The 14,599-nt window shown below is 47.6% G+C and overlaps 1 protein-coding gene across 10 annotated transcripts in view; it reads right to left on the reverse strand.

Annotated features, from left to right (window-relative positions):
• PCSK6 (proprotein convertase subtilisin/kexin type 6) overlaps positions 1 to 14,599 on the reverse strand; it is a 188,554-nt gene that overhangs the window by 119,388 nt on the left and 54,567 nt on the right. For all 10 annotated transcript variants that reach the window (XR_013396028.1, XR_013396030.1, XR_013396027.1 and 7 more), the window contains exons 3-6: positions 9,600 to 9,710; positions 8,931 to 9,074; positions 7,608 to 7,684; positions 5,536 to 5,624 (exon numbers count right to left, since the gene is read on the reverse strand). Coding sequence is in view for 6 of the 10 variants with exons in the window: in XM_028850196.2 (XP_028706029.1) it covers positions 5,536 to 5,624; positions 7,608 to 7,684; positions 8,931 to 9,074; positions 9,600 to 9,710 (421 nt within the window). In the remaining 4 variants the exon portion in view is untranslated. The remainder of the gene's footprint in view (positions 1 to 5,535; positions 5,625 to 7,607; positions 7,685 to 8,930; positions 9,075 to 9,599; positions 9,711 to 14,599) is intronic.

Raw genomic sequence — 14,599 nt, forward strand, 5'->3', positions numbered from 1 at the left:
CTCTGAACAAAATAGTTACTTAGAAAAAATCAACTTTTTAAGAGCACTGAAGAATGACCAGAAAAAGGCAGAGGGTAGGCAGGGGATTCAATTCTTGACAAACCATACTGGGTATGATCCAAGTTGACATGACTTTTCCTCTTGAGAGAAATTTCCATTTCTTTTGGTGCAGAGAGGCTAGAACTCAAATACTAAAGCACAGTAAAGTGTTATCTTATTCTCCAGAGGAGTCAAGGGATAGAGTTTGGGACTGTCAGAGCAGCTGGAAATCGAGAGGAGAAATCTCAGAAAGGAGAGAACTACAGAAGAGAACATATAAACTCCTCACAATCACTTGGCTGAACCCTGAACTATACATGGGCAACCCTCTAAGAAGTCCAGTAGGAAAACAATAGCCGAGAGGCTGGATGAGCTGAGCAGATATTTCAGCTGCTGCCCACTACAGGCAGTCCATTTGGAGTTTGAGACTTGCTAAGTTAGAGGTCTGGGTTTAAACATTTCAGGCTTTCCACTAAAACACCAAGAGGGTCATGGTCTAGGAGAACAGACTATATCCTGGGGCTAACAGATTTTCCCTAAGGCTATGAGCAAATCAGAAAGATAACCATTAAAAAAAAGAATAATCAGGTCTCCACAAGCTCACATTTAACCAACTGCTAGAACAAAACTTAATGGTATTCAAAGACAACAGAATTCAGAGTCTCTACGATGTAACAGTATCTACCATACAATAAAAAATTACTAGACATATGCAAAGAAAGAGAAATATATGACCCACCGTAAAGAGAAAAATCAGTCATTATAAACATACTCCTAAAATGACCTAGATATTGGAATTAAGTGCAAAAGACTTTAAAGTATTTCTTACAAACATGTTAAAGAGTCTAAAATAAAAGATAGATATAATGAGTGAAGAGATGGAGACCCAGGAGAGATTTGGAAACAGTAAAAAAAAAAAGAGTCAAATGGAAATCATAAGACAGAAAAGTAAATATCTGAATTTTTTTTTTTGAGATGGAGTCTTGCTCGGTCACCTAGGCTAGAATGCAGTGGTATGATCTCAGCTCAATGCAACCTCCACCTCCCAGGTTTAAACCAGTTCTCCTGCCTCAGCCTCCCGAGTAGCTGGGATTACAGGTGCGTGCCACCATACCTGACTGACTGATTTTTGTATTTTTAGTAGAGATGGGGTTGCACCATGTTGACCAGGCTGGTCTCGAACTCCTGACCTCAGGTGATCCACCCACCTCAGCCACCCAAAATGCTGAGATTACAGGTGTGAGCCACCATGCCCAGCCCTGAAAATTTTTTTTAAAGACTAGACTGAACACAACAAAAGGAAGGATTAGTTAACTTGAAGTTCAATAAAAATCATCCCATTTGAAGCAGAGAAAAAAGGGTTAAAAAAATGAACAGTACCTCAGTAAACGGTGAGGCGTATTAAGCAATCTAACAACTATAACTGTGCCCACAGAGAATAGAAAGAAAATGGAACTAAAAAACATTTGAAGAAATATTGACATTTTTTCCCCCAAATTTTCTTTAAAAAGAATAACCCACTAAGAAGCACAGAAAACCCAAGCTGGAATTAATATGAAGAAAACTACACAAAAGAATGTTAGAGCCACAGGCAAAGCACAGATATCTAAAAAAATAACACTATGAAAGCAGCTATAGGGACGGGCCATGGTGGCCCATGCCTGTAATCCCAGCACTTTGGGAGGCTGAGGTGGGAGGATCACTTGAGGCCAGGAGTTTGAGACCAGCCTGGGCAACATAGCAGTATCTCATCCTACAAGGAAAAAAGTTGTTTTTTTTTGTTTTTTTTGGTTTTGATTAGCTGGGAAAGGTTGTGTTCACCTGTAGTCCCAGATACTTGGGAAGCTCATTTGGAAGGATCACTTGAGGCCAGGAGTTTAAGGCCGCAGTGAGCTATGATTGTGCCACTGCAATCCAACCTGGGTAACAGAGCAAGACCCCATCTCTCAAAAAAAAAAAAAAAAGGGAACAACAATAAGGATGACAATTAACAATTGACTCATCATCCAAAACAATGGATAACAGAAGACAATAGAATAACATCTTTAGAGTGTTGAAAGACAAAAAAAAAAAAAGTTAGAAGGTTATGTTCAGCATAATTTCTTTTAAGAAAAATGAAGAGAAGCCACTTTCAGATAAAATTTGAGAGAATTTTTCACCAGCATACCTGAACCTCAACAAATATCAAAAGAGATGAGAGATAACCTCAATAAATACCAAAGAGCCTGAAGACAGGCTGAAGATAAATGGAAAGATGGAAATCTGAAGCTAGAAAAAGTAAGGAAGACCAGTGGAATGGTACACATGTAGGTAAGTGTATTTCTTTTCATAAGCAGTTTGCAGTCAACCACGTGTTTGAAACAAGAATAACAGAAATGCACTGTGGGTTTATAATATGGGAAGTAAAATATATAAAAACAACAGCACAAACAATGACAGTGAGGGTGGATGGAAACAATCTTAGATTCATACATTATATAGAAAGTATACTATTAATTCCAGATAGACTGGGATAAGTTAGGATGTGTGTAACAGGGATATTTTTTAGTTAATGCATTGAATATGGTTGAGCACGTGTTGCATGTGTAATACTGGGTATGCCATTGACAGAGAAGAAAGAGATGATGGCCACAGTTCTGGGCCTCTAGGAGCTCAGCATGTCTTTGGAAGGAACCAACAAGGAAGATGGCACAGGACCACGTACTGAAGTTTAAAGGGGCAGATGGGAGCCCAGGAGCGGCAGAGCAGGCACTCTGTGAGGGCAGAGCATGAGGGTATGGCTTGAGCCTGACATGAGAGGACTTGACTACCCGTGAGAGTGCTGAGGAGACAATTAGGTCTGCGGCATCGGGCTGGGGTCAGCGTGCCACATAAAGACTGAGGACATGAGGTGGAGCTCACACCTCTCTGCGAGGTAGGTGTGGGGTTGAGGCTGGCCTTGACCCAAGGATCTGGTGATAGCCACTGGCTCCAAAGCTGCTGCAAACAGCTTTAGCCCCTCCACACAGGCAGCCACCCCGCTTCCTCCTGGTTCTCCCTCCGAGCCCACCTCTGGGTGGGGTGCCCTAACACAGCCTCCCTCTCTGAGTGTGCTGGTACACAACAGGTAATTTCTCTGGGATGTCCCTGGAGCTGACCATAGAGCTCTTCCTTTTCCTATCTTTATTTTTAGTTGTCACTCAAGAGACTATAATGCATACCCTAACTTATCCCAGGCTATCTGGAATTAATAGTATACTACTTTCTGTATAATGTATAAATCTAAGAGTGTTTCCATTCACCATCACTGTTACCATTTCTGCTGTTGTTTATATATATATATATACACACACATATATATATATATAACTTCCTACATTATAAACCCACAGTGCATTGCTATTACTCTTGTTTTAAACACATGCCAAATTCTATCCCTACATTCTCCAAATCTGGAGGGAGCACCTTCACTTGTAGAACTTGGGAAACGTAGGGAAAGAGTTTGGCAATGAGTGTAGAACTATCTAATGGTAATGCTGTATTTACTGTGCACCTTATCTGGGAGGATCTTTATGCATGTTACTTCCACTGACTCCTCCCCACAATCCACGATATAAGTGTTACCCACCTGTGTGATCCCAGGGAGTGCTCTAAACCAGTGCTTCTCAAATGCTCACTTGGAGACAAATCCCCTGCGATCTTGTTATAATGCAGAGCCTGACTCAGTAGGCCTGGGGTGGGGATTCTGCATTTCTGACGGCTCCCAGAGGATGCCATGCTCAAAGTCTAGGGACTTGGGGGAGCAAGGCTCAAGCAACCCTAAATGTGGGGTCCACCCCTCACTCAAAGCAACACAAATGGTTTTTATTCTCCCACTGAGAGTCTCAGCAAGAGGGAAGGAGGAGCTCAGCTATCCCCTGCAGACTTAGCCCAAGCCGATGGTTTCGCACATGGTATCTGACTTCATCCTCATAACAAACCTGGGGAGGCAGCTGCCTCATGGTCATTTCACCCCACAGGTAAAGAAATCTTGGCTCAGAGAGGTTATGTAAGTTGTCCAAGGACACACAGTCAGTGAGTGGTGGGAATGGAACTGGCACCCAGGTTGGCCCGATTCTACAGCTCCTGGAGAGACATCTCAGGGCTCTGTACCCATCGTCAAAGGCTCCAGGGAGAACTTATATATCTCAGTGTGCAAGAACTATCCACAAAGGAGTGAGGCTAGTTGACGGTCTCCTAATTTGTTCGCAGAACACGCCCTTGGGGGTTAATTCTGTTATGAAATGAAAATCCAACCACTTTCAAGATTTCCATGGGAAAAGACAGGCAGAGAGTCCTAAATTAAGTAAAAGCTAAGGACCCTCTTTTCGAAACACAAGAAATTCCCCCAAGGACTAGTGATCCAGGGAACCTTGGCCCAACCTCCCTGCCTGGTACTGCTCATAAGTGCAGCCAAAGGGGCTGCAGCCACCCTCACCAAGGCTCAGTGGCAGGAACGGCAGTGCCCCGGGAAGGTGGCTTCCCACTGCAGCCACCTGAGTGAGCAGGAGCACCTTCAAACTGAGAGGCACACAGGTGTCCTGGGTGAAGCTGCAGTCCCTGGAGGCTCTCTGGCACTCCTCTCTGCTGCCCCCACTTGCTCAGTTCCCGGGTCAATGACATGCACCTAGAGGGGCCTTCAGAGCACTTGGTGACTGAGCTGTCACACTGCCAGGCTCCCATGGGGAACAGAGAGACATTCAACACTTTACTCCAAAGCCTCATCCTAGCAAGGGCAGCTTGATTGACCAGTGTGAGAAGCTAAATGGCAAGGCCAGATGCACGCAGGGTCAGGGGCAGCTGCTGCTCTGTAAAGGGACCAAGAAGAGCTGACTCCCTGGTGAACGAGATGGGGGAGAGCTGGTTCCAGGGAGCACTTCACAGAACAGAGCAGGCATGAACTGCCGTAAGGCACAGGTGGATGGAGCCAAGTGGAGAGGCACGGGGAGGCGGGGATGGGAATGGTTCAAGCCCAGGCATAAATCGGGAAGACCAGATGTGTCTAAGGGACACTATAACAAATGTCCTCTAAGGCCAGGGCAGGGGCAGGAGAGGTGGTCCAGCAAGCTTGAGTGGGAGTCGGAACCCAGGGAAGGCTCTGGTCCCAGGTGAAAGCTGTGACTCTGTCTGGGAAGTGACAGGGAGCCACTGAAGGCTATTGGCAGCGGGGAATCAACGCAGCCTTCCAGGAGTCAGCGGCCAGGCCAGCAGGACCAGAGGACAGAGAGTACCTTTCCGATGGGAACTGCAATGGCTTTTCAGGCAAAACACTAAGCAGTTCCTCTGTTTTGAGGCCCCAGTCCCTGTGGGCCAGTTGCCTGGGCCATGATACAGATGGCACTGCTGCTTCTGGCCCAGGCGTCTGCTGACATGGCCAAGGCCAAAAGACAGGAGGCTGCGGAGATCAGCAGACAGGGAGCTCTCCAGCTGCCCCTGCCCCAGGCCCCTTAGCTCGCAGGCTGCCGTGCCCGGCCTTACCTCCTATTTTGGCATTGTATGCTATGCCCACGATGCAGTAAGAGTTGTTTGCTGAAGCAGCAACTTCTCCCGCACAACGAGTACCGTGTCTGAAACAAAGGAAAAAACCAAGTGAGGACGCAGCCCAGAAAGTTTCAGTGAATTCAGTGTATGGCTCAGTTCAATGCAACAAGTGAGTCAGTTGTCCAAAGCCCAGAGATGTCATTAAAGCCCATTTCCTGCATCCCCTCTCATCACCAACCCCACTCCCACTCTGGGAGAAGGCACCAAGTCAGCCTGGGTACAGCCCTTCCTGGCATCCTGAATGTGGCAAGTGCTCACTCAAGGTAACCTCTTCCAGGATGCCTCCCCTGACCCCCATGTTGGAGGAAGGTGCCTGACCCAGTGCCCGTGGCCCTATACCTTCCTCCTCGCAGCATGTGTAGTCGGCACATGGCCACTGCTGTGTAGGGTGGGTGCTGCGCCACCTCGGCCCCATGTCTCCTGTGGTTGGCAGCATGGACACCTGCTGCCCGGCAGGATGAAAGAACGGACTGGTGCTGATGTCACCTGCCTCATCCCCCATGCACCTATAACACCATGCTCACCCTGAGGCAGCCCTTCCTGTGCTTCTAAGGCCATTTAAGCTGGAGCTGAGGAAGAATGCTCTAAATTAAACACTCAGCAGCTGGGGGACTATGAAGAAATGACCAGAAAAACAAATTGCTTTCCTCAGCAATGACCCCATTCTCTGATGTGCCACATCGGGTCAATTCCTCCAGCGGGGGCCAAAATAGGAGCAACTTGAAATAGCACATCTTTGAGAAGAGTCCACAGAGGATGGGAATCATTGATTCAAATTTAAAGCTGCCTTTAAAAATCGCCCCAGGCAGCAGCCCTTTGGAAGCGAGTCATCTGTCCTTGCCTGGAAGCTACACCGTTTCAAGGCCAGGGCTATTTCCGGGGTCACAGAGCTCGATGGATGGCTCAGGATGGGATTGAATCCTACCCTTCAAGGGTCACTGCATGGTATGTGGATCATTCCTCCTTTGCCCCAGGCGTCCTCACTGGCAACAGGAAGGGCACCTTGGGACGTGCATGAGACTGGGCCGCTGTAGGCTCCCGGGAGCTCTGCAGCTTGCTGTGTGGAACTCCAGTGGCTGAGGCTTCCTGCACAGCACTGCCTGTGCCTCCGTTTGTGAATCTCAGAATCAAAGCAACCGCAAACTAAAAGACTATAATCGGGGACGCCCCTCAGCAAGCATCTTGTCAACAGTGGGGAGGAAGAAGGCTTTTATTATTTTCCTCTAAATATTTTTGGAGGAACGATAAGAGCTCAGGGTATGGGGCATGCTGATGGAGAAAGGAAAGAGACAGCAAATGAACTCCCAGGACCAAGCCCAGGGCAGCCATTTACACTGCAAAGTCACCTGGGCTCTGTCACCCCACTGCCTCCACTTGCAAAGTGACAGTGACACAAAAACACCTGCCATTTCTGGAGAATCTGCTGGGTGCGTTCTTCACGCATCATCTCACTGACCCCTCCTGTGACCCTGTGAGGTAGGGGACGTCATTGGCCTGGACAAGCCTCTAAGACACCAAGACATGAATTTTCAACCAGCTCACCTAGCATGCACGCAGCCAGTAAGTGGGAGAGCTGGGATCTGAACCTGGGTCTATCCAGCATCACTCATGCCCCTTCCACCTCATTCCTAAGGTCACAGAGTCACAAAAGCTCAGGCATGTGACCTATGTGCTCAAACAGACTAAACTGCTGTCTTCACACACCAGGTCATGGAGACTGTTAGACTTAAGGGCTTCTCTTTTACAATATTCCAAGAAAGTTGCAAACATTTCTAGCTGCCCGCCAGTGGTGACACCCCAGAGGAACAGGCTACCTCCACAGACACTGGCCATGTCTGAAGGGCTGTGCCTGGCATGGGCTGTGACTCCTGGATAAGCCTGCCTAGCGCCCAGGCAGGGAAGATATGCCGGCAGTCACCGCCTCTCCAGCTCCCTCACACACACATTCAATAGCGATGCTGCAGGGAGGGGAAGAGAAGCCGGGGAGAGGAGGCAAGGTGGTGACGTACTTATTTTCATTGCTGGCATCGTATCGTGGAGATGGGTCATAATCATTGCCGTTGACATCATAGCTGGCGTAGGAATCCTAAGAAATGGAATCTTGGTGAGTGAGGAGAAATGGCGCAGCATATGACAGCTCTGTTTAAATGGATTTTATGTTCTATTGGCAAATACAGAAACCACATGCGGGATTCCTCTCTTACTATAGCTATAATCTCCTACATGTTTTTATTGTGGTAAAATATACGTGACAGGAAATATACCACCTTAACCATTATCGAGTGTACGGTTCGGTGGCATTAAGTACATTCACAGTGTTGTGCGACCATCACCGCCACCCATCTCCAGAACTCTCTTCAACCCCATATCCACTAAAAACTAACTCCCCATTCCTCTCTCCCAGGCCCTGGCAAACCCCATGCCACCTTTTTGTCTAAGATTTTGGCTACTCTGAGTCACTCATGTCAGTGGAATCATGCAGTATTTGTCCTTTTGTGACTGGCTTATTTCACTTTGCATAATGTCCAAGGTTTATCCATGTTGCCACGTGTGTCAGAATTTCCTTAATTTTATATTTTCAATAGGTATGCTTTTGTTTGTATGACTGTAATAATAGTATTCACATAATTTTACATCCTCCTTTTAAAATATATGATGAAAGCTTTCCAGTGTTGTTGACATGGTCTGCAAAATTCATTTCTAAGGGCTGCATAATGATCTGTCAGATGGATACAATATGGTACTTAATCACTGGTAGGCGCCCAGGTCCCTTAGAGGATTTCAAGCATTTATCATATTTACTATATGCCAAGCTTGCTTCCTTACATTTAACTAATTTAGTCCTTACAATAACTCCATGAGAGACCAGTTCTCTTATGAACCCATTTTACAGATGGTGACACTGAGGCACACAGAAGTTAAGTAACTTGTTCAAGATCTCAGAGCTAATCATTTGCAGACCCAGGATAGGAACCGAGGTACTCTGGGCCTAAAGACCATGTTTTCACGCTGTCATCCTGTCACTGTTCGTGTTGCTACTATCTGTATGCTGATGATCCCCCTCCATGCATTTCTTAGTTCTTTAGGCTCCATTCCTAAAAGTATAAGTGACTCTGCAAGCATGTGGATGAATCCCTCTGCAAAACCCTTGCCCCTGACAGTAGCAAGTAGTAGAATATTCATTTTCCTAATTCTCTCCAGCATAGTTTTCCTTACTGCCTAACTTAATGGGAGTTGGGGGAGAATGGGACCTTACTGTTTTTAAACTTGCATTTACTTAATGACTAGCACAGTTGAGTATATTTGCATGTCAGTTCCAGGGATTGACTTACATAATTTGGGGCCAGGTCAGGGTGATTCCTCTCTATGCCATCATCGAGGATGGTGACCACCACATTTTTTCCTGTGTAGCCCCTCTTCCACGCTGCTTGGACATTCATTTCTGACCGGCAGCGACTGTTCTTGTCACCACAATGCTGTAAGCACAGAAGACACAAAGTCCCCCCTGCCATAGACATTCCAGAAGCAGAACTGACAGTCGGTGTACACCCCATAGGAAGACGCTTAGGCTTGCAAGTAAATAAGGAGGGAACACCTATCCCTGCTTATATAGCAGAGATGCTCTTTCCCAGTCAGGTTGAGACTCATGCAGAGTGCTCCCTTGCTTTTTCTGCACCTGCAATCTATCACTTTCCCAGGGCATCGCCTCCCAACAGGAGCTCTGTCCAGGGGCTGGGCTTTGCCATTTAGTCTTACAGCCTGCATCAAATCGCTTCCCTTCTCAAAGAGCCCCCACCCCAGGGTGTGTGCATAGTTTCCGAAAAAATCCACACGAAAGCTGGTGCTGCACAGCCTTGACATAGGGGTTTTACACCCTCAAGGTGAAGTGTGTCTGTCTGGAGATGTTGTTTGAATTTAGCTTCACTGGGGGGAAATTAACCCATTTCAGAGACCTGGCAGCGCAAGTGTCCTGGGGCAGAGAGAGGTCCTGTCCTACTTACCAGGTACCACATGTTGGACCAAATGGGGTCGTTGAAGTAAAGGGCCTGTGGGTCACTTCGCACCTGTCTCTTCACCCTTCGTTTCACTTCCTGTTGCTGAAGCCATTTCACCTACCAGAAGAAATGCAATTACTGTTTGTATTAGAAATGATTTCTTGATTTCATGTAGCCTCTTTGCAGGCGCCACAGCCTTCCTTGTGCATGAATATCTGTGTCATAGTAGATATTTTAGATGGTAAGTTCCTGGGGACATTTCACTTCAAAGTGACTGCATTTGAAAGATGAGAACTTGTTTGTATATACAGAGGAAGAAATAACACCACTCGGATAGATTTTGAAGTCGCTGTACTAAAAGAAAGAAAGAAAGTGTTCACGCCTGTAATCCCAGCACTTTGGGAAGCTGAGGCAGGAAGATCCCCTGAGAGACTAGCCTGGGCAACATGGTGAAACCCTACCTCAAAAAAAAAAAATCTGGGCATGGTGGCACATGCCTGTAGTCCCAGCTACTCAGGAGGCTGAGGTGAAAGGATTGCTTGACCCTGGGAAGTCAAGGCTGCAGTGAGCCATGATTGTGCCACTGCACTCCAGTCTGGGCAACACAGCAAGACCCTGCCCCCCAAAAAAAAAAGAGAGACAGAAAGAGAAGAAGGAAGGAAGGGAGGGAGGGAAGGAAGGAAGCCAGTCTTGTGAAGTTGCCAATAAATTGTCTGGTGATCCCTGTCCTGAAGAAAAAGGAAATACATACATGGGAAAGCAATGAATGAAGAAAGTGTTTGGTTAATCGGCATTGGAATTTGCTTTACAGCAAGGACATAAGTAAATATGATAAGCCATATATTGGAATATTTGGCAGCCACCAGCAACATGGTACCAAAACATGCACAAAGAAAAATCTAGAAAGGAATACAGCAAAATAGTAGTAGCATCAATTCCTGGGTGGTGACATTATTGCTAATTTAAAATTTTACAATTACTTTCAGGATGTCATAAATTGTCTTTCAATCAGCATGATTTGTTTTCATGATCAAGGAAAAAAGTTCACAAGGCTGTATCACTGATATTTAAGACCAAGGATCAAGGCACCAGGCCACCTGCAATAAAGCCCAGCTCCGTGCTCACCAGCTGTGTGACTTAGAGCTGGCAGTGGACATCCATGGCCTCAGGGTGGTGTCCACCCACACAGTGGGGACAGTCATGGGCCACCACAGGGTTAATATACGAACACACAGAAAGCCCTCAGACCAGTGCCTGGAGCACACCTGCTCTTATCATCCTGTGTACACAATCTTTTCAAGCTAGAAAAGCTTCTTCATTTTAAAAGGATCTTGGGGTAAAGACTTCATGGGCCCTGAGTGGGAATGTTTTCTTTGGTCTTACCATGGCAGCTCCACCTGATTGAATAATGCTCAAAGCTGGGGTTCAGCCTGGCTCTGGGGCCTGAGATGGGCAGGATAAGGATGGGCAGCAGGGCTGTGCTCTTGAGGAGTCTGCACTACATTCAGGGGTCCCACCAATCAGAGTATGATGTGAGTTCCAAACAGGGCAGGCTGCCTGGAGGAGGCAGCTAGAGGAAGGCAAGGATACAAGAGGAGGGGGAGGGGCCCCAAGGTGACCCAAGGCTGGTGACCAGGGTCGTGCTGGAAGCTGGAACAGAGCTACCTAAGGCTGAGCGGGCAGGGAGTAAAGGTACTCAAGGGCAAAGGGATAAGATTTCCCTTCCTCCTCCCTGAACCTCGGCCTCTCCACATCATCCTGAGCAAGGACAGCTGAGCACCTGCATACATAGCTCACATTTAGGACTGGGGATGATCTCCAGGGCATCTTTGGTGTACAGGACAAAATGCCGGAAGAGAGGCATCCCAGCCTGTCCCACCCCAATGTAATTCGTCTATAAAACACCAGCAGACCAGACACCTTAGAAACACTGCAAAGGGCTCAAAATCAATTTCACGTCAGACACTTAAAAAATCCTCAGCACCAAGTCCTAGATAATTTATAATGGCCGCTGATAGATACTTCCACAGAAAATAAAACTATAAAATGAGATATTTTGTTCCTAACACCTGCTGATGGCATTTTGCAATGTCCCCATATATTACCGCCTGAACTAGAAGGCTTTTACCTGGTCTAAGATGCCGCAAACAATATTTCATAATGTGTTAAGCACCCTATTATAAAATACAGTGGTATGTAGATCCCGCGCAGCCCAAAGCTCCCAGGGATGTTCCGCCCCTCCTGCCAGGCTGAGCCCTGCTTGTGCAAAGGAGCCCTGAACTCACTTTCTGTTCTAACAACATCCAGTCCCTTCCAACCGTTGTGCCCACCAGACCACACTTCCAGTCAGAGGAGGCGGCGCACTCTGCCCTTCCAAGCCCAAGTAGATGACGCCCCACTAATCAGCTGGGAGATGTGGGAAAGCGTAGAGCCAGAAGTCATAAGAGCGTTCCTCGGCAGGAAGGAAGAGCCTGAGCAACCCGGCCCCTGGCCCTTGCTGGGCTCTGGGAAAAACCCCACATCACTGGCATACAGTTCTGAGAGGGGCTGTGATAGCCTGGGGCCCGCAGCACAGTTTGGGGCTCTCTCTCTGGCGTGGTCACAGGGGCAGCCCTCTCCCTGCTAACAGACCTTCTCATTGTAAGTCTCCAACTGCAAGTGAGGTGCCGTCAGGCCAACAGAACTGAACGCTGTACAACAGATGATTGACCAGGCACGGGGGCTTCTCTGCGGAGATGAGATGCAGGTAGACAGTGCAGTCGCAGAGGCTGATTCGCCCAGCAGCCACTCTGTCCCTTCCTCTGGGTTCCAGTCACTCCCTTCCTTCTCACTCAGCTCCAGGACAGCACAAGGGGATCCCAGAGCCCACTTCCTACCCATCACAAAGAGAAAGTCATTTTCCAGTTCACCTTCCCCAATGTCTCTGGACAGCAGGCATCCTGGGGTCACTTATTCTGTGGGTCACTCAACAAAAATGCACTGAGTCTTCCTGTTTGTCTGGCGCTAGGTTCTGGGAAGATCAGCATGAATATACCTGGTTCCCAGCCAGGACCAAAGTGCCTCTCCCTCCCCTCCCCAGCTGGGATGCAAAGCTCTGCCTTCAATGCCCCCTCGGGGTGAAACTGGGAGCCACCTGGACACTCTGTGGAGGTCAGAGGTGTGTCACCAGCCCCAAAACAAGTGACTAAAACTCCAGCTCTCCCATCGAATGAAAGCAACCCTCACAGCTTGCAGTGAGCAGAGACTGCACCATTGCACTCCAGCCTGGGCGACAGAGTGAGACTATCTTAAAACAAAACAAAACAAAACAAAACAAAAAACCAAGAAAAAAAAAGAGAAGAAAAAGAAAATGTGATTAGGTCTTAATGACTGCTGGATGACATCTGTTGACTTTTTTGTGGAAGATCAACTATAGGTGATTTGGGGCAAAGGCAAGGTTTGCCAAATGCCACTTCTAGCCCAAACACAAACCATCTTTCTCTGCAAATCTGTAGAAAGTGTCAGGATTTCTTCAAAGTCATATTTTGAAGATAGAACTTCACTGTGATCTTTTTCCTTTTCTCTATTTTCCAAATGTACGTCTCCTGCTAAACATGCAGCATACTTATAGATGAGTTATGCTCTGGGGCAGGGAGTTCTAATCATGAAGAAGGCTTCAGCATCTTCTCGAGACAAGTGCACAGCGACACTTTCTTTTGTAGTGTATGCTTCCTCCAGCTTTCTTCTTGGGAAATCAAGTTAAAATGAGGCATCCGTTGACTGTCCCTCTGTTGATAAGACAAGGTAAAATCTAAGGATGTTCCTAAAGGGTAACACAACAAGCAGAGACCCAGGAGGGGGCCCTGCTCACGTTCCAGTAAACGGCCTGCCATGTCGCAGGCTGTCCGTGCCACTGAGTTGTGATCCTTGTCCAAGCATCCTTTCAGCCAGCAGCCATGGGCAGCCTTCGCCATGTCTTCTTCCCTGTGGGCCACAAGTGGGCCAGAAGTTTGCTGACACATCAGTCCTGGGTGTGACAAGCGACAGGGGCAGGTGTTTTCAAACTTTTACTCATGAGCCAGTGTCACCAAAGAGAGCATGAAATCCCTCCCACTTGCACTTCCACCCAAAGACACCACGTCCTTCTGCCCTAACTTCAAGCCCTTGCCTATTTGTGGGGGGCCCTGCTGTGGCTCAGGAAGGCCCCTAGAAGCTCTTGGGAGCTGGAGAGTCCTAAAAGGAGAGGGGCTTCACAGTCTTTGCTCTGAGATGGAGTGAAGGCCACAGAGACCCTCCCCTAGGGTCCAGGGGTCCCACACAGCATCAAGAGAGTCAAGCTGCTGAGGTTCCTTGAAGTACACACCGGCAGGGCTGGGGACACCAGGTTCACACAGGTTCTGCAGAGTTGTAGCCAAAGCAAGGGAGACAGCTCAGCCCGCTCTTTCTTTTCTCTTTTCTCCCTGGTTTCATCAAAGTGAAGGCTACTTTATTCTGTAACTGTGAAAGAACAAGGGGACTGCAAGCCAGCCCTAACTGTATACCAGGGCACATCAAGGGAGGGAGTCAGAGGCCAGACCTTGCACCCAGGAGCCACCAAGCTCTAAAGGCTCCTCCAGGAGAGAACAGTCAGAGCACTGTAGAAAATAAACCTGTTATTCTCTCTGTGTGGGAGGCGGGCACTCTGCCTGGGCCTCTGCCTCCAAACTGTAAAGCAGGGGCTGGGACCAGTCCTCATTGAGAGCTTGTGCACTCAATAGTCTATGGCGCTTAGATCTCGATTCCCATCAACCTTGACTGCTCTGAGCACCTTGCTGGGCCAATATCCAACTAGCTAAAGAGCTAAATGAGAAGGCTGAGAGGTGAATTTAAAGAAAGAAAAATCCCACTCCCTGACAAGTGCCTGTCACTGCATAACGTGCAATGTGGCCCTTCTCTCACTGACAGGCAATGATTAATGCACCACGCCGGAGTCTTCTTGCCCTGGATCCCACAGTCCCTCAAGGAGTGGAAGGATAGGCTCAAGTCCC

The sequence above is a fragment of the Macaca mulatta genome, chromosome 7 (genome assembly GCF_049350105.2).
Source record: "Macaca mulatta isolate MMU2019108-1 chromosome 7, T2T-MMU8v2.0, whole genome shotgun sequence".
Classification (NCBI taxonomy): domain Eukaryota; kingdom Metazoa; phylum Chordata; class Mammalia; order Primates; family Cercopithecidae; genus Macaca; species Macaca mulatta.